General features: G+C 45.5%; 1 protein-coding gene across 1 annotated transcript in view; it reads left to right on the top strand.

Annotated features, from left to right (window-relative positions):
• Nucleotides 1–22,500, top strand: part of LOC120025342 (transcription factor SOX-6-like) — a 202,809-nt gene that overhangs the window by 116,389 nt on the left and 63,920 nt on the right. The window contains exon 8 of the mRNA XM_038969875.1: nt 618–686. Coding sequence (XP_038825803.1) covers nt 618–686 — 69 coding nt within the window. The remainder of the gene's footprint in view (nt 1–617; nt 687–22,500) is intronic.

The following is a 22,500-nucleotide window of genomic DNA, read 5'->3' as shown; positions in this document are numbered from 1 at the left end:
GATATCTTACAGTGAACACTTTGTAATTATATTTGAAAATGAAAATTAAATGACACTTAAAACTAGGTTGTCATGCTCAATGAAGCGAGCGTGTAGTTAGACAGAGAGGCTGCTGGGATAGATGGGGGCTGCTCGCGGGCAGATGCCGTGCCACTCAGAGGAGAGGGATAGGAGTCTGACAGAACACTCCTACCCAGCCCGGCCCGGTCCAGCTCAGCCTACACCAGTTACCACCATTGTAAACACATCAATCTCCGTCTCTGCTTCCCCATCTCAGACTGTCCATCACAGCCCTCCTATGCAAGCACATAGCCAGAAAACAAGCTAGGCCAGCAAGGCCACATCATCTACAGCTCTGCTATACTATGACTAATGCTGAAGGCCACTGTTGACTTGTCATGTCTTTAGGCAGGTGTTGTATGTTGTAATGGGGCTCAGATCACCATGACTTCTTGTTTGCAAATACTGTCCTGCAGTTACAGTGTCATGTTTTCCTTAGTGTCAGTTGATAGTCGGTCCCCGGCCTGGCTGAGTGGTATAAGCATGTACTGTACTCTGAGATGAGAGGAACATGTTTCTGACTGTAGTGACTCTTCTTCTCTGGTGTTTATCTACAGATTGCCAGACAACAGCAGCAGCTTCTGCAGCAGCAACACAAAATCAATATCCTCCAGCAGCAGATTCAGGTCAGTGGCTCGTTCATGTGTTCCCCTCACCCTTCCACTCTCTCACTGGCCTTACCTTCCCCAGCCACACCCCACCACAGGCCACATGTGTAATCTCATGGGTTTCTATGGGTTTCTGTCTGACAGACATTACACTGGTACAGCTCAGCACTGGTACTTTTCTGTCTTCCTTTATCTTTCTCTCGGGTCTCCTTCCTTCTTTCTCTTTCGCTTCATTCTTCTGTCACTCTGTCTTACAGTCGTCATTCACATTACATGGTAATTGGCCATCGGTAATTGGGAAGGGTAAAGATGGAGGGGAATAATTATCACATCCTAATTAACAAAGATGGAGAGAAGAGAAAGTAACGACACCTAATGAAGCATGCTGCTGCTGGTAGAGAGAGAAGTGCCTGGAGGGTGGAGGTGGGGACATGAAAGAGGCTGGTAAATGCTGCCTTTGAAATGATACCATCCCAGTTGAGCGACGTGGCAGGCCTTTAGACAGCACCGGGGCTACTGTTCACAGCGTATTGTTAGTGAGGGGAAAAATGTTGTTCACATCAATATGGTGGCTAAGGGAGATACTGTTTTTGGTGGAAGAAGAAGTTTGTTTAATATAGTATTCAGTTTTAGTCCTTTAAATGTTTGTTAATTTACTTGAACAAGAGTAATATATTTATAAAGGTGCACATAGAATCGCTTGTTTTATGCTCAGCTCAGATTGAAGGTTTTATTGAAGTAATGTCAGTGTGTATGGTGGTGGTCATTGCCATGCGTTTTCTCTCCAAAGTGGATTGTGTTCTTTTCTCCCCTAAGTAATTATGGAAAATGGAGAAAAACATGTAAATGGGGGAGGAGGGGCGAGAGTATTCACACGAGACACAGACCAAGAAAAATGGAACGAGGGCACCATAAATAAACATGGCATATTTGCTGAAAGAAAGAACGAAAACAGCATGAGAGGTAGCAGGAGGAGAGGAGAGGAGAGGAGGGAGAGTGCCAGTGTGCGGATTGTGTATGTGGGGAGTGTTGGGCGTGTGTGTTGGTGAGGTAGTACAGTACAGTGTGGTCAGGTTAGGGACCACCCATGCTGAGTGTTGGATACAGACAGGCTGGCTACTCTGGGTAGGGGTGGTCGGTCAGTGGCTAACTGTAGTCAAGGCCGTTGCCCCAGCCCAGACGTCTGAGGAAATCCAAGGCTTTACTGTAGGGTGGGTCTGGTGCCAGGAGCAGTCTTCTCCTATGACCCACCTATTACTTATCCTGCTACTACTACACACTCACTACCAACACACACTCACTACCAACACACACTCACTACCGACACACACTCACTACCAACATACACCCACTACCAACATACACCCACTACCAACACACACGCACTACCATCACACACTCACTACCAACACACACTCACTACCGACACACACTCACTACCAACACACACTCAACACACACCCACTACCGACACACACTCACTACCGACACACACTCACTACCAACACACACTCACTACCGACACACACTCACTACCAACACACACCCACTACCAACACACACTCACTACCGACACACACTCACTACCAACACACACTCACTACCGACACACACTCACTACCGACACACACTCACTACCAACACACACTCACTACCAACACACACTCACTACCAACACACACCCACTACCAACACACACCCACTACCAACACACACTCACTACCAACACACACCCACTACCAACACACACTCACTACCAACACACACTCACTACCAACACACACCCACTACCAACACACACTCACTACCAACACACACCCACTACCAACACACACTCACTACCAACACACACCCACTACCAACACACACTCACTACCAACACACACCCACTACCAACACACACCCACTACCAACACACACTCACTACCAACACACACCCACTACCAACACACACTCACTACCAACACACACTCACTACCAACACACACCCACTACCAACACACACTCCCTACCGACACACACCCACTACCAACACACACTCACTACCAACACACACTCACTACCAACACACACCCACTACCAACACACACCCACTACCAACACACACTCACTACCAACACACACTCACTACCAACACACACCCACTACCAACACACACCCACTACCAACACACACCCACTACCAACACACACCCACTACCAACACACACTCACTACCAACACACACCCACTACCAACACACACTCACTACCAACACACACCCACTACCGACACACACTCACTACCAACACACACTCACTACCAACACACACTCACTACCAACACACACTCACTACCAACACACACCCACTACCGACACACACCCACTACCAACACACACTCACTACCAACACACACCCACTACCAACACACACTCACTACCAACACACACCCACTACCGACACACACCCACTACCAACACACACTCACTACCAACACACACTCACTACCAACACACACTCACTACCAACACACACCCACTACCGACACACACTCACTACCGACACACACCCACTACCAACACACACTCCCTACCAACACACACCCACTACCGACACACACCCACTACCAACACACACTCACTACCAACACACACCCACTACCAACACACACTCACTACCGACACACACCCACTACCGACACACACTCACTACCAACACACACTCACTACCAACACACACTCACTACCAACACACACCCACTACCAACACACACGCACTACCGACACACACCCACTACCGACACACACTCACTACCAACACACACTCACTACCGACACACACTCACTACCAACACACACCCACTACCAACACACACTCACTACCAACACACACCCACTACCAACACACACCCACTACCAACACACACTCACTACCAACACACACTCACTACCAACACACACCCACTACCAACACACACTCACTACCAACACACACTCACTACCAACACACACCTACTACCAACACACACCCACTACCAATACACACTCACTACCAACACACACCCACTAAAAACACACACTCACTACCAACACACACCCACTACCAACACACACTCACTACCAACACACACTCACTACCAACACACACCCACTAAAAACACACACTCACTACCAACACACACTCACTACCGACACACACCCACTACCGACACACACTCACTACCAACACACACCCACTACCAACACACACCCAACACACACCCACTACCAACACACACCCACTACCAACACACACCCAACACACACCCACTACCAACACACACCCACTACCGACACACACTCACTACCGACACACACTCACTACCAACACACACTCACTACCAACACACACCCACTACCAACACACACTCACTACCAACACACACTCACTACCAACACACACTCACTACCGACACACACTCACTACCAACACACACTCACTACCAACACACACTCACTACCGACACACACTCACTACCAACACACACTCCCTACCGACACACACCCACTACCGACACACACTCACTACCAACACACACTCACTACCAACACACACCCACTACCAACACACACCCACTACCAACACACACTCACTACCGACACACACCCACTACCAACACACACTCACTACCAACACACACCCACTACCAACACACACCCACTACCAACACACACTCACTACCAACACACACCCACTACCAACACACACTCACTACCAACACACACCCACTACCAACACACACTCACTACCAACACACACCCACTACCAACACACACCCACTACCAACACACACTCACTACCAACACACACCCACTACCAACACACACTCACTACCAACACACACTCACTACCAACACACACCCAACACACACCCACTACCAACACACACTCCCTACCGACACACACCCACTACCGACACACACTCACTACCAACACACACTCACTACCAACACACACCCAACACACACCCACTACCAACACACACTCCCTACCAACACACACCCACTACCAACACACACTCACTACCAACACACACTCACTACCAACACACACCCAACACACACCCACTACCAACACACACTCCCTACCGACACACACCCACTACCGACACACACTCACTACCAACACACACTCACTACCAACACACACCCACTACCAACACACACTCACTACCGACACACACTCACTACCAACACACACTCACTACCAACACACACTCACTACCAACACACACCCACTACCAACACACACTCACTACCAACACACACTCACTACCAACACACACCCACTACCAACACACACTCCCTACCAACACACACTCACTACCAACACACACTCACTACCAACACACACCCACTACCAACACACACTCACTACCAACACACACTCACTACCAACACACACCCACTACCAACACACACTCACTACCAACACACACTCACTACCAACACACACCCACTACCAACACACACTCCCTACCGACACACACTCACTACCGACACACACTCACTACCGACACACACTCACTACCAACACACACCCACTACCGACACACACCCAACACACACCCACTACCAACACACACCCACTACCAACACACACCCAACACACACCCACTACCAACACACACCCACTACCGACACACACTCACTACCGACACACACTCACTACCAACACACACCCACTACCAACACACACCCACTACCGACACACACTCACTACCAACACACACTCACTACCAACACACACTCACTACCAACACACACCCACTACCAACACACACCCACTACCAACACACACCCACTACCAACACACACCCAACACACACCCACTACCAACACACACCCACTACCAACACACACTCACTACCAACACACACTCACTACCAACACACACCCACTACCAACACACACTCACAACCAACACACACTCACTACCGACACACACTCACTACCGACACACACTCACTACCGACACACACTCACTACCAACACACACCCACTACCAACACACACCCAACACACACCCACTACCAACACACACCCACTACCAACACACACCCAACACACACCCACTACCAACACACACCCACTACCGACACACACTCACTACCAACACACACCCACTACCAACACACACCCAACACACACCCACTACCAACACACACCCACTACCAACACACACCCAACACACACCCACTACCAACACACACCCACTACCGACACACACTCACTACCAACACACACTCACTACCAACACACACCCACTACCAACATACACCCACTACCAACACACACCCACTACCAACACACACCCACTACCAACACACACCCACTACCATCACACACTCACTACCAACACACACCCACTACCAACACACACCCACTACCAACACACACCCACTACCAACACACACTCACTACCGACACACACCCACTACCAACACACACCCACTACCAACACACACCCACTACCAACACACACTCACTACCAACACACACCCACTACCAACACACACTCACTACCGACACACACCCACCACCAACACACACCCACTACCAACACACATTCACTACCAACACACACCCTCTCTCTCTCTCTCTCTCTCTCTCTCTCTCTGTCTCTCTCTCTCTCTCTCTCTCTCTCTCTCACTCTCTCTCTCTCTGTCTCTGTCTCTCTCTCTCTCTCTCTCTCTCTCTCTCTCTCTCTCTCTCTCTCTCTCTCTCTCTCTCTCTCTCTCTCTCTCTGTCTCTCTCTCTGTCTCTCTCTCACTCTCTCTCTCTGTTTCTCTCTCTCTCTCTCTCTCTCTGTCTCTCTCACTCTCTCTCTCTCTCTCTCTGTCTCTCTCTCTGTCTCTCTCTCTCTCTCTCTCTCTCTCTCTCTCTCTCTCTCTCTCTCTCTCTCTCTCACTCTCTCTGTCTCTCTCTCTCTCTCTCTCTCTCTCTCTCTCTCTCTCTCTCTCTCTCTCTCTCTCTCTCTCTCTCTCTCTCTCTCTCTCTCTCTCTCTCTCTCTCTCTCACTCTCTCTGTCTCTGTCTCTGTCTCTGTTCTCTGTTTTGAGGAGGATCATTAAAACATCATTCTCTTCTCAATTCACCATCACAAATGGCTTCATTATCAGTTCCATACTTTGAAGTAAACATGTTTTCCCTTGCTGAGAATCTGTCCCTCCTGTAGTAGGCGTACTTTGTAAGGGTCCCAGTTGAATGGTGGAGGGGGCTATAGATCCCCTCTTCACCCCCTTCCCTCTCCACTCCTCCAGGGCTCTCCCCAGTCCCCAGTCCCTGTGATGTGTGGAGGCATAGCAGCAAAGCAAACCCCTTGGATTTACACGGCATTAAGCACAAAAGCAGGATTTAGTGCTGGGCCATAAACAATGGCCCAGCACTAAAATTTAGTGCGTTAATTTAGTGCGTTAATTTAGTGCTGGGCCATAAACATCCCTCTTTCAAGTGCACTTCCCAAGAGAAAGGCCCCACTGTCAATGTCTGCTTCTGCTGGAGGGGCCAGAGAGCTGGCCACTCTGGTGCTGCTGTCACTGTCCACAGTGTTTGTGAGAAATGACTTCCCATCACTCCACTAAAGATGAACTCACTCTGCTCTCTAGCACAGTACCCTCACTAGCATACACTCTAGAATAGAGCACCCTATGCCCTGGAAACAAGTCCCCTTAATAAGGACTCTTTACTCCTGGGCTCACTCACACATCACCACAACACATCATACTTTTCATGCTGTGGTTAAAGACTAATGTGCTACCTGGAAATTCCCCTTGATGAGCAGTTCAGGGACGAGGGTGTTAAATCTCTTCCACCACACTTGGGGAGGTACTGAAAGTGTATGGATCTATTTCAAACAGATAGAGAGGCCCCTAGATGTAAAGATCTCTGTCCCTGTGATCTGTCCTGATGAAACACCACTATATCTACAATTAAACAAAAGAGACACATATTTACACCATCTGCTGCACTCCCCTCAGTCTGTCTGCTTGTTTACAACCCTCACCAGGCCCTTATCAAGCATAGATTAATCTCACAACAACTTCAAATCAGTTTGATCATGTTAGACATTTTGTTTATCCTACCGCAAGTCCTTTAATGCTTACTTCATTACATTTTCTCCCCTCGTGACCCAGTTTTACTCTGTCCTCTGTGGGGCTGGTCTGGCTGCTCGTAAAGATGGCCAACCAAAGGGATGAGGGGGGGGATGAGGCAGGCCGGGGCGAGGTAGCGAGGCACCTCGTCGGCACTCTGTTTTCTGCTCTTAAAAATGCCCCCGTCCTCTTAATATACAACAGCTTTGAGTGAATTAGTACTCTAAACAATCTTCCAGCCTGCGTGTTGCAGACTTTTAGCAGTAGTAAAACAGCACTGGGGGATTGGGTTACCCTGCTGTTAGTATGGAGAACAGTGGGCTTTACTAGAGATCCTCCTCTTCACCATCAAAGTGCTTGTAGTTTGGCTCCAGGGGGAAACGCTTCAGATTCTGGTGCTGTATTGATGATGTAACTGATCACATCAGTGGGGGCTGTAAACCGGACCGGAGGAGTCCAAATAAAACCACCAGGACCGTAACTGGACACCCTCCCTGGCATGCCATGCACTTTCAGGGGTTTTCTTTTAGGGAGGGAGGGAGGGAGGGAGAGAGGGAGAGAGGAAAGGACTGAGGGAGTTAGGGAGGGGTGTGCAGAAACAGGCAGAGCGGTCTGGAACAAGACACGGTCCAATTTATTTGAGTCTCCTTTTGAATGGCCTTCTCTCTCTTTTCATCTAGTTCTACTTAGAGGAGGGAGAGAGATGGATTCTTTGTCCTTTGGGATTACAATGTCACTTGTTTTAAGATAGCAGATGTTTTGATTATGGTGTTAGGGGCTTATCAAAAGTTTAAAGCTCAAGGCTCTGTGTTTTTTTTTTAAACTCGTTTTTTGTTCCTCTAGCTGTCCCTTGTTATTGTTAAATTCCGCTCAGGGAGAGGATTACTGTTATGTGAATCAAGTATTAAACTTGATAAACACCATTAGGGAATCAACTAGAGGCTTGTGACAATTAAAAGCAAAATGTTGAAGTAAATCTGATCCGTAACAGAGCATGTGTTTCTTACATAACAGAGTCATCAAAGCTGTGTGAATGCGGCCATGGAAAGCCAGTGAGTTAAGGAGACAGAAAGGCAGAAATAGATGCTAAGCAGAGCTCTGTTCTGCCTGTTTGTTTAGCCTCTGCATCAATCAGCCACATCGACCGGCACTCGATTGGACTGTTAGGGGCTGTCTCCTTGACAATCACACCCACTTTTTATTCTTCCCCAATTGCAACAAATCCGGTTTTATTTTAACGTCTGAGTCTTACATATGGCTTTCTGTAATTATATAGGAGTGAATGGCAGCACAGCCATATGTTAGCAGCATGGGTAGCAGTCTATGAAATTACTTAATAAAATGGTGGTGACTGCTGTTGTTGGCCGAACACATGTTTCTGTGAAGAGGATATTTTTATATAGAGATAATCGCCATGGATTGGAGGAATTTTCATTCGTTTTTCTAATGGCTGTATTTGATCCAACCCAGGGGCAACTCCAGTCGCAGAGGACCCATAGGTCAGTCTATTGGGGGTAGTAATTGTTTGAAGGTCTGCTCCCTGCCCACAGGGGCCAACTGACTGGGAGGTTGTGATGACAGGTGGGGGTCAGAGAGGTTTGCGGGGGGGGGGGCTGCCTTGCCGTGCTGTGATGGAGTGCAGCTCTCTGGCTATAGTAACAGTTAGCTGTCCTTGCCCATGCCCCATCCCTCCATCCCCCAGGCCCCATCCCCACAAAGCCCCCAATCCTCCAGCCCCTCTGCTCTCACACAGATATAGGCCAGGTGGAAATTCCTGCTCTCTCACGAGGCTTCCGAGCTGCCGTGTATCTCCTGTGCATGGAGATGGCAACAGTCCATGCATTCCTGAAAGATGGGGCTGGTACGGTGTGAGTCGAAGTGACACACACACACACACACACACACACACACACACACACACACACACACACACACACACACACACACACACACACACACACACACACACATACACACACACACACACACACACACACACACACACACACACACACACACACACACACACACACACACACACACACACACACACACACACACACACACACACACACAAGATAATAAATATTCCCTGAAAGGCTGAACTTTATCTTCACACGGTGCAGGTTGAAGAACGGAGCTCCCCAGATGAAATGGGGGGGATGCTTTTAATCAGAAAAACCCTGTTAGGTCAATTACAATGTGTCTGTCTGTCCTCACATTCACAATAACACAATAACAATCCATACTTTATTACCTATGTTTATAATTATAACTCTGAGCTGGCATTGTTGCACCGTATGTTTAGCAGTGATATAAAGATCCCACTGATATGAGTTTCTATGGAGACCATTGTTGGTTCACTCTTTTAATCCAGCAGCCTTAAACGCTCTCGTCATTGGCCAGGTCTGGTTCTACTTATCTAGCTCAGAGCTGCTTTTCCTCCTCCTGTTCATGTGAAGGACCTCCACGTGACTGTCTTCCGCTGTCAACCCCTACTCCTCCACCTCCCAACCCCCTCTCCCCCAATCTCCCAACCCCCTCTCCCCCAATCTCCCAAACCCCTCTCCCCCAATCTCCCAACCCCCTCTCCACCAATCCCCCAACCCCCAACCCCCTCTCCCTCAATCCCCCACCCCCCTCTCCACCAAGCCCTCCAGCCTGTACAGGGTGGCTACATCCACACCCCTCCCAGGACTTATACCGTCCACTGATCCACTCACTTTATTCATCTCTATTTATGCCTCTGGCTGGGAATGATGCCTATTGTAGATTCACTTTATATAGAGAATTATTGTTCTTAGATCTGTGTTCTATTTGGAGCTATTTTGGACTTAAGGTTATTGAAATATTACATTTATTTATGTTACTACAAAAATATACGAAGTTAAAAAAAATATATAATGTAATACAAACAATACTACAACAATAATATTTTGCGCCCCATAGCATCTACCAAGAGCACAGAGTGTGCTGGTACTTGTTGTTTGGCTTTAAAGAAGTTCCATTGCCTTAGTTAAAAGAGAAAAGACCAGTGCCTTGTTGTCAGCCCTCACTTCAAAGTGGAAAAGGTTTCCTCACATGTGGTTTTAAATGGTGTGGAGGAACAGCAGGGGACTTCTAAGGGTTAAATGATAATAGCTGCAGACAGTTCCCAGATTAAAGATACTATTTAATTACACAAGGGCTAGCTAACCACCTCCACATCCTAGCCTGCCAGGCAGACACACTCCTATAAAGCACAGCAACACCACAACACAACAACTCACACATAATGTAGAACTTGTGTACATGTGTGTGGGTGTCTTTATATGTTTATATGTCCGTGCTTGTATTTGTGTGTGTATGTTTGTGTATCCTATGAGTTTGTGTGTTTATCAGTGTGTTATAGGTGAGTGTTAACATAGAGAAGGTGTAGAGAGAGCCTGAGGAGAAGCTCTACTTTCAGGGGTCTGGCTGGCTGACAAACAGACAGACATACAGACATATGGCCCTGCTCAAGAGCTAGTGAGGGCCTGATTCCTCTCATATGTGCAGCACAGTATCCCTAGGGCCGTAGAGCCGGCCTCCCTCCCTCCCTTTGCTGTGGTCATTTAACAGCAGTAGAGCTTGAAGAAGCATGACAGGCCCAGGGGTCCAGGGCCCAGGGGCTAGCCAGGCCAGGGCCCCAATAAAGGGTTAATCAGTAGCAGCTTCCTTTCTCACTTGATATATATTTTGGGGGTATGACTAGGGAACTTTCAATAAATTCCCTGGTTGACACATTAAAGGTTCCTTTACACAATCAAACCATTTTTGACAGTATGTGCGTTTAAAGGCTCAAATTGGCATACTGTTGAAGTTACACACGTGTGTCTGTCTCAAGGTAGAATTAATTCCATTACATGCAAATACTCATTGAGCTGTAATTTAATCACTTTTTTCTTCTTCACCATTATCATTGATGAACAGACTACGCCACAAATTCCTGAATACATCATTTGCTTTTATTAACCTACCAGTCTTACGCTGTCTCTCTGAGTCTGTTTTTGAAATCCAACAAAAACACATGAGAAAGAATAGCAGCCTGTTTAGAGACTTTCAGGATGCAGCTCCATGTCCCAGTGTTGCAAAGCGCTGATAGAATTCACAGGGGAAGCTCTATAAAAGCGGGTCCTGTCTGCCCAGGCAATAGGGACCTCCTAATTAAACACAGAGCCCTTTGTGTCACACACATTGGTTTTTGAATGAAGGCAACAATCCCTCTCCCCTCTATATGGGCACAGAGAGATGCCTCTGTCTGTCTGTCTGTCTGTCTGTCTGTCTGTCTGTCTGTCTGTCTGTCTGTCTGTCTGTCTGTCTGTCTGTCTGTCTGTCTGTCTGTCTGTCTGTCTGTCTGTCTGTCTGTCTGTCTGTCTGTCTGTCTGTCTGTCTGTCTGTCTGTCTGTCTGTCTGTCTGTCTGTCTGTCTGTCTGTAAGGTGCTACTAATGCTATGCTAGTCAGTGTGCAGGTGAACCGCTCCAGTCCTACTGCAGCAGTGTGCTGTGTGGCTCTCCTATTTGTGTGTCTCACACTTATTCCTTGAACATGACTCGTAGCATTCTAACCTATAGTGGAACATACAGGAGATTATCAGGACAAATGCAAGAGTGGGATCCACCCCCAGACCAAGTGGTTTCTGCCCGGTGCCATAGTCTTTAAAGGTCACTCTGGCTCCTGCTCGATTTTCATTATTTACAGTCATTGTAATAGGGTACCTTGCCCATCACACCCGATCTGAAGATCATGTGACACAAGCCTATACAGTAATTCCCCCAATTTACTGGCTTACTGTATTTTAATTTAATTTAACTAGGCAAGTCAGTTAAGAACAAATTCTTATTTACAATGACGACCTACCCCGACCTACCCCGGCCAAACCCTCCCCTAACCCGGACGATGCTGGGCCAATTGTGCGTCGCCCTATGGGACTCCCGATCACTGCCGTGATACAGCCCGGGATCGAACCAGGGTCTGTAATGACACCTCTTGCACTGAGAGGCAGTGCCTTAGACCGCTGCGCCACTCGGGAGCCTGTACTGTACTGTAGTCTACACACAATATGCTTTGCCCTTGTAATCCAATGAACGGTAATTGCACACAACATTTTATTTGTTTAACATTTTAGTGAGAACAAAGCACACTGCTACCATATAATGGGGAATCATTTCAAATGAACTTTAGATAAACACAAGGGTGACTGCTAATTGAACAAAGATAATGGCTCCTAATTTATGCCTCTCAGATGTTTCTGTTGTTTTCCAGGGCGCAAATGATCTTCTAAGAGATTCTTGTTAATGCATTGGCAAAACGCACCAAAATAGACATTGTTAAAGGGAATGTGTAAGTTCCCCAATTAGCCCAGCCAGATCAACTACTAGCATTATAGCAAGAGAATAATAGAGCAGTGAGTGATAGCGTGTTTCCAGACGGTGTTAGCTAGGCTGGCAGTAGTGGGATTATTCGGGGGCCCTAACGGTCTCATCATATCAGCTTGGCTTGAGCCCAGGGAGGGAGATAGCTCTAAAGATCCAGCCCTACATAACATGCTCGCCCACCAGTTAAAGGAGACTGTTAGCTGATGAAGATGTGCACATGCAAGACTAGAGATAAAAGAAAGTGTTGACCCAACTCATTAGCCCCAGTGATTTAATATATTGACACTTGAATGCAAATAATTCCATTTAGTGGCCTGTGTTGGGCTCAATTTAATTAGTTATGAAATGTGACTTCTTGTCAGGAAGCAGAAGAAACGCTGACGTTAAATAAAGTTGTGTGCAATTTGAACAATAAAGCTTTCGCGCCCCTGTTAAAACTTAATGATGGACAAACAGGGCTTAATAGATACAACCTCAGCAATGGCTGTGATGGTTTGGAAATTAAGCTAAGTGGACGAACAGCAAGACTAGTAATGTCGCTGGCCTGTTAAAACAAATTCACACATTATGAATATAAACAGTGCAGGCTATCTGGGACGATTCGTTCTGTAGGTTTTGTCGACGTACATCTGCCTTGCCGCTGAAAGACTCTTCCGGCTTCCTTTTCTTCGTTAGGTCAGGGTTAAGGTACACACAGAGAGTGGGGATATTGAATGGACTTATTATTGCATTAGGCACCATTTCCTCTGACACTGGGCCCTAGCTTGTGAATGGCAAACTGTAGAGAGTGTAAACGTTGAAAGATACACATCCCCAGTACTTACACGATGTGATGGGTTCATAGAGGCTGCCTGCCTGGCACACAAAGGCACATTTGTGTGGGGAACATATGCTAGGAACACACATGTCTTTGTTGGTGATGTAAGCATGTACATAAACACGCCTCCATTATTAATGTTAATGACACAACATCTCCTAGCGGTCTTGTAATTATCAGCAGGGCAGCGCAGCGTCTTTGTGTTCCCACACCTCGCCTGTTTAGGCTGCGTTAATGAACTGCATGCATCTTGACAAGGGCTGTCACATGAACAGTTGTAATGTGTAAAGTCACACCTGAGTGTCTGCCTTAAATTAGTCACCTGAGGGGATTCCAAACAAGCACTGGGATTTAGTAATTTATGCCAGGATCCTGCAGCCTCTCATAGTAGCTCAATGCTAGTGATAACAGTAATCAACACAAGACAGCAGATCACTGGAGCTGTAGTGCATCTCATCAGGCATTAGGGAACCTAGTGAGCTCTGTGATAAGACAGTACTGTTAAATACACTTCATAACCCTAACAGGAGCACTTTACAGCTCATTATTGATAGTGAAACGAGGCCAACTGTAGCTATGATACATAAGGCCGTACTCTATGACCTCTGAATATCATTATAAAGCACCTGTTTACAACTCTATTGCTCCCCATAATCCTTTCCTGGATGGAGGTGGCCAGTCGCCTTATACTTGGCACTCATTGGACCCCGTGCTCTGAAGGAAAATATCAGTTGACGGAGAACACATCCTCCAGTGTGAAGTTGACTTAGTTTCCTCTTCCTCTCCCTCTCCGCTCGGCCAGTGTTTTCCCTGCTAATGTTGAGCAAACTGTTTTGTCTTTGCGTTGGCTCTGCGCAGCCCTCGGCCTCCACAGTGGGCACACTCACAGGGAGAGGGCTGCATTAATAGGATCTAGTGTGTGCGGCCAGCCGGCAGGGAGAAAGGGGGCCCGTGTTTTCTTAGGGCCGGGGTGGCAAAGCAAAGCATTCAGCCCATGGCAGCAAAAAAATACCCTTTTTGTTTTTGGGCGGAGGAGAGTCCAAGCATTCCCTATGGAACACAATGAATGGCCCGTTCTGTTCTGCACCATTATTCAGACACAGAATTGTTTTGTTTTTTAGGTATTTTTTTCTCCAGAATTATTCTTCCCCATCACTTGGTGTGCACATGACATTTGAGCGTGTTTTAAAGTCTCGGCACACTCATGTGCCTGTAATAAAGTGGTCCCTCGTAACAATCGTGCTTTCTGCCGGACAACAGAGCCCACTCTGTTGTTTTCCCAAGGCACAGCAGCTGGGAGGCAATTGTGAAGACAGAGGCTCAGTCTATGTGCAGAGTGGAGTGGAGGGAGCAGAGGAGAGGACAGGAAGAAGGGGAAGTCCTCCCCTGCTCCTCCAGCCCCCTCCTGACCAGCCTCCAGCCCATAGGCCAGCCAGCCGCCGTGTGGACAATGCCATTATTAGATTAGGGGTGGTCCAACGCCAGCCAGCCAGCTCTCTGTCCCACCACCAGACACACTGCAGTCTCTTATTAGCTCACTCCAGTCTCCCGCTCAGTCTCCCACCCAGTCTCCACAATGGTGAGGTTGTTAGAATTGTTTTGTGTTCTTTTATATTCACAGAAACAGTAGATGTTTAAAGTAAAAATGTAAATCATATGTTGGTTTTAAATAAACCCGAATTATATGAGAAAATATCAGAAAAATTACTGTACATCAGAAGTATATTTTTACAAGGGATGATTTACACATGAAAAGTATCAGAAGAGAAATAATTAAATATAAAATGCTATGTGGAGAGCATGTGTTTCTGCCCCTCAGAGATGGGCCTTTCCTAACAGTATGTTGAGGGATTGGAGGATTTCACAGGCATATTCCAATAGTATTTCACATTTTCTCCTACGCTTCACATGTTCATACCCTTCTATTCCTCACATCCCCCCAGCCTGTTCACCGTGGTTATGGTGGGGGCTCTCTGACTAGGCCGTGTCCGACCTCTTTTACAACTCCACCCGCCCCCCTGCAGTGAGGGTCAGAGGCATTCTGCTTATTCCCAATCCCATAGAGGTGGGATGTATACGCAGGATAATGATGCCAGGCCCAGACTCACTTGTGGGTTTGTTTATGTCTGTTTGCATCTTTCCTGTCATTACCCATGCAGTTTGAGGGAGTCCCCATGGATTTGACCAGTTTACTGCAAACCTTTTGAATTTCATGACCAGACCATGCCAGAATATGATTTTTTCCCTTCTATTTCATTGTGTGCCTAACAAAAAACATCCACACAGATCTCATGTTTTCTGGAAATGTAACATTGTAGAGGTGGTAGTAATGTAAGAATCTGGTTCTGGAATAGTAGGACATTTATTTGGGAGAGGGGATAGTGTGGGTGTGTACGTATGTGTGTCTGTGTGTGCTCGCCTCTGTGTGCGAGAGAGAGAGTATCATGAAAGCAGCTTTTGTACCCTACATAACATTTCAACCCCAAGGCCTATCTTTGATATTATATATTATATTCAATACAAATCGAATTACTTTAAATATTTACAAACTTAAATTACATTTAAGGTATTTGAGACTCAAGAATTTGCATTAAGTACACCATTTCTGTTGAATCTACATTGATCACGTCTATTCTCAGGGGAGTAGCTTCATTCTTCTGCTTTGTACTCTTAACATGTTAATGCTTCAACCAATTTACTGAACATCAGTAACATTCACCAACATGCTGGTATGCTGCATCATATTCTATTCTGAACATCAGTAACATTCACCAACATACTGGTATGCTGCATCATATTCTATTCTGAACATCAGTAACATTCACCAACATACTGGTATGCTGCATCATATTCTATTCTGAACATCAGTAACATTCACCAACATACTGGTATGCTGCATCATATTCTATTCTGAACATCAGTAACATTCACCAACATACTGGTATGCTGCATCATATTCTACTCTGAACATCAGTAACATTCACCAACATACTGGTATGCTGCATCATATTCTATTCTGAACATCAGTAACATTCACCAACATACTGGTATGCTGCATCATATTCTACTCTGAACATCAGTAACATTCACCAACATACTGGTATGCTGCATCATATTCTATTCTGAACATCAGTAACATTCACCAACATACTGGTATGCTGCATCATATTCTATTCTGAACATCAGTAACATTCACCAACATACTGGTATGCTGCATCATATTCTATTCTGAACATCAGTAACATTCACCAACATACTGGTATGCTGCATCATATTCTATTCTGAACATCAGTAACATTCACCAACATACTGGTATGCTGCATCATATTCTATTCTGAACATCAGTAACATTCACCAACATACTGGTATGCTGCATCATATTCTATTCTGAACATCAGTAACATTCACCAACATACTGGTATGCTGCATCATATTCTATTCTGAACATCAGTAACATTCACCAACATACTGGTATGCTGCATCATATTCTACTCTGAACATCAGTAACATTCACCAACATACTGGTATGCTGCATCATATTCTATTCTGAACATCAGTAACATTCACCAACATACTGGTATGCTGCATCATATTCTATTCTGAACATCAGTAACATTCACCAACATACTGGTATGCTGCATCATATTCTATTCTGAACATCAGTAACATTCACCAACATACTGGTATGCTGCATCATATTCTATTCTGAACATCAGTAACATTCACCAACATACTGGTATGCTGCATCATATTCTACTCTGAACATCAGTAACATTCACCAACATACTGGTATGCTGCATCATATTCTATTCTGAACATCAGTAACATTCACCAACATACTGGTATGCTGCATCATATTCTACTCTGAACATCAGTAACATTCACCAACATACTGGTATGCTGCATCATATTCTATTCTGAACATCAGTAACATTCACCAACATACTGGTATGCTGCATCATATTCTACTCTGAACATCAGTAACATTCACCAACATACTGGTATGCTGCATCATATTCTATTCTGAACATCAGTAACATTCACCAACATACTGGTATGCTGCATCATATTCTATTCTGAACATCAGTAACATTCACCAACATACTGGTATGCTGCATCATATTCTATTCTGAACATCAGTAACATTCACCAACATACTGGTATGCTGCATCATATTCTATTCTGAACATCAGTAACATTCACCAACATACTGGTATGCTGCATCATATTCTACTCTGAACATCAGTAACATTCACCAACATACTGGTATGCTGCATCATATTCTACTCTGAACATCAGTAACATTCACCAACATACTGGTATGCTGCATCATATTCTACTCTGAACATCAGTAACATTCACCAACATACTGGTATGCTGCATCATATTCTATTCTGAACATCAGTAACATTCACCAACATACTGGTATGCTGCATCATATTCTATTCTGAACATCAGTAACATTCACCAACATACTGGTATGCTGCATCATATTCTACTCTGAACATCAGTAACATTCACCAACATACTGGTATGCTGCATCATATTCTATTCTGAACATCAGTAACATTCACCAACATACTGGTATGCTGCATCATATTCTACTCTGAACATCAGTAACATTCACCAACATACTGGTATGCTGCATCATATTCTATTCTGAACATCAGTAACATTCACCAACATACTGGTATGCTGCATCATATTCTACTCTGAACATCAGTAACATTCACCAACATACTGGTATGCTGCATCATATTCTACTCTGAACATCAGTAACATTCACCAACATGCTGGTATGCTGCATCATATTCTATTCTGAACATCAGTAACATTCACCAACATGCTGGTATGCTGCATCATATTCTACTCTGAACATCAGTAACATTCACCAACATACTGGTATGCTGCATCATATTCTATTCTGAACATCAGTAACATTCACCAACATACTGGTATGCTGCATCATATTCTATTCTGAACATCAGTAACATTCACCAACATACTGGTATGCTGCATCATATTCTACTCTGAACATCAGTAACATTCACCAACATACTGGTATGCTGCATCATATTCTATTCTGAACATCAGTAACATTCACCAACATACTGGTATGCTGCATCATATTCTACTCTGAACATCAGTAACATTCACCAACATACTGGTATGCTGCATCATATTCTATTCTGAACATCAGTAACATTCACCAACATACTGGTATGCTGCATCATATTCTACTCTGAACATCAGTAACATTCACCAACATACTGGTATGCTGCATCATATTCTACTCTGAACATCAGTAACATTCACCAACATACTGGTATGCTGCATCATATTCTATTCTGAACATCAGTAACATTCACCAACATGCTGGTATGCTGCATCATATTCTACTCTGAACATCAGTAACATTCACCAACATACTGGTATGCTGCATCATATTCTACTCTGAACATCAGTAACATTCACCAACATACTGGTATGCTGCATCATATTCTATTCTGAACATCAGTAACATTCACCAACATGCTGGTATGCTGCATCATATTCTACTCTGAACATCAGTAACATTCACCAACATACTGGTATGCTGCATCATATTCTACTCTGAACATCAGTAACATTCACCAACATACTGGTATGCTGCATCATATTCTATTCTGAACATCAGTAACATTCACCAACATGCTGGTATGCTGCATCATATTCTACTCTGAACATCAGTAACATTCACCAACATGCTGGTATGCTGCATCATATTCTACTCTGAACATCAGTAACATTCACCAACATACTGGTATGCTGCATCATATTCTACTCTGAACATCAGTAACATTCACCAACATACTGGTATGCTGCATCATATTCTACTCTGAACATCAGTAACATTCACCAACATACTGGTATGCTGCATCATATTCTACTCTGAACATCAGTAACATTCACCAACATACTGGTATGCTGCATCATATTCTACTCTGAACATCAGTAACATTCACCAACATGCTGGTATGCTGCATCATATTCTACTCTGAACATCAGTAACATTCACCAACATACTGGTATGCTGCATCATATTCTACTCTGAACATCAGTAACATTCACCAACATACTGGTATGCTGCATCATATTCTATTCTGAACATCAGTAACATTCACCAACATACTGGTATGCTGCATCATATTCTACTCTGAACATCAGTAACATTCACCAACATACTGGTATGCTGCATCATATTCTACTCTGAACATCAGTAACATTCACCAACATACTGGTATGCTGCATCATATTCTACTCTGAACATCAGTAACATTCACCAACATACTGGTATGCTGCATCATATTCTACTCTGAACATCAGTAACATTCACCAACATACTGGTATGCTGCATCATATTCTATTCTTATCTTCAGCATTATGGTTGGACAGTCTCATATTACTATTTCTATCATAACCTAAACATCACACTTCTAAATGTCCTATAATTGTTTCGGTATAACCTTTAGTGTACTGACATACTGTATGAATGGTTTCCAGTGTGGCAGTGTGGCATACAGTACAGTAGAGTACAGCAGCCTCCAGTCAGTGCAGAGTTCTTGAGCCAGCCTGGAACCAGGGGAAGTCAGGGGGAGGGAGGGGGCTGGGCTGGAGGGTGCTGTCTGCCCTGCTTTTTAACAGCAGCAGACTTCATATAGACATATTGGAATGGCTCCCTTCCAAGAGAGCTTGTTTTACTGTGTAAGGAATTAGTGGAACAAGAAGTCATCTATTGGTTATTCCCCAGACGGCCCGACCTCACCCCAGTGTCGGATTCCTCTGCACCTTACCCTGCTCTCTGCTGCAGATAGACTGGAGGGAGAGTGGACACTACCCCCCTCCCCTACCCTCCAGACAGTCCCTGTTGTCAAAGAGCAGCGGCGTAGCGTACACGTATTATTAGTCAGGCTCTTGCTCAGACGCCTCTCCAGCAGAATAGAGAATGACGTGTACTTTGGCAGACGATGTTAATCTTTTACCTACTGGCTAAATGTGAGGTCTCAGGGTCCGAGGGAGGGGGAGACGGGTCATAGTCATGTCCAGGACAAGGACCTTTTGTTGCTGACCTGTACCTCTGTAGTAGATTGGGCTCACATTTCAGAGCAAAGGGAACAATGTTCTCTAGTCTGGGAGGCAGGTGGAGGGGAGGCAGGTGGAGGGGAGGCGGGTGGAGGGGAGGGAGGTTTTGGGGAGGGAGGTGGAGACCTGGCCTTAATACCAGCTAGCCACAAGGCTGAAGGATCAAAGTCTGGCTCAGCGTTATCGATCCACTGGCCTGATTACCATCACACACCAAACAGAGCACAATGTCTGGGACTCTGATAACACGACTACACTGGACTGTGTGTGTGGGTGAGTGGGTGTGTGTGCGTGTGTGCACACCCTTTTGTGCTGTCACATTGTGTCTTTGTGAGTGTGTATGTGCCTGTATGTGTGTACATGTGTGTGTGCCCGTGACTCTGTGCGTGTCAGAGCCTGTGTTGGATTAGTGCGTAAAGCTGTAGTGCGGTCACACTGGAGGAGTGCGGTTAACTGATAAATGACCTGTGATGTGGGAGTAATGTGTGCTTGGGGATCTCTGGGATTGTTTTATGAATTGACCTCTCTAGAACAAAGTAATGCACAGCCTCTAGAGCCCATGAGTGGTTCCATTCAGTAATCTTCCTCCTGGTTGGGCTCCAGAAAGCATTCGCCCAGCTCTTTCTCTCTCTCTCTCCGCAGCAGCAGCACAGTAGCAGGCCGGGTGTTGAGTTCACATGGCCGTCTGGTGTCAGTGTTACAGTGCTTTCTGTGGGGATGAAGCCAGGGCTGCCAGCTTCCTGTAGATCTCTTTACCTTCAAATGGAGCTCCTAAGGTGCTTTCCACTTGCAGGCGTTTGGTGTGTGACTCAGTGGAGAGTAGGGGGGAACGCCGTGTCAACTATCAGCACTTCCAGTAACAGCTGGAGCCAGTCCTCTCTGGGTCAGATTATATCAACCCAATGTATTTTCTAACTCCTCAGGTAAGATGTGAAAAGTGGGATTGCTGGAGTTGTGGCAGAACGGCTGACAGAAATAGTGTAGGTTTAATAAGCACATTTAGACTCCCTGTTAGTGATTTCTAGCAAACGTTTTGCCTAATTGTCTATTTAGTTTTATAATGTAACTGCACAAGTCATGTTATTAGACTGATATACTCTGGGTGACTCTCTTTAAATCAAATGAATAAAGATGAAACCTCACATACAGGTCTGATATTCCTCCAAACACATCTGGGTAGCACGTCGGAGGGTGTCAGTCAGCTACCGCTTAGACATTTCACCTGAGACTCCCACTGTGCTTCTCAGCAGCTCCAAACTTTTATAACACAGTAAGAAAAACATTTTTCTTTCCTTTTCTGTCTTCTATCTCATCTTGTCAACATTGAGGGAATTTGGACATGTTAAAACAACTCCCCTCCTCCTTTAAATAGGGGTAGAGGACAG

Source organism: Salvelinus namaycush, chromosome 30 (assembly GCF_016432855.1).
Source record: "Salvelinus namaycush isolate Seneca chromosome 30, SaNama_1.0, whole genome shotgun sequence".
Taxonomy (NCBI): domain Eukaryota; kingdom Metazoa; phylum Chordata; class Actinopteri; order Salmoniformes; family Salmonidae; genus Salvelinus; species Salvelinus namaycush.
The sequence above is the reverse complement of the archived record's forward strand: the minus strand, read 5'-3'. Positions and strand labels throughout refer to the sequence as shown.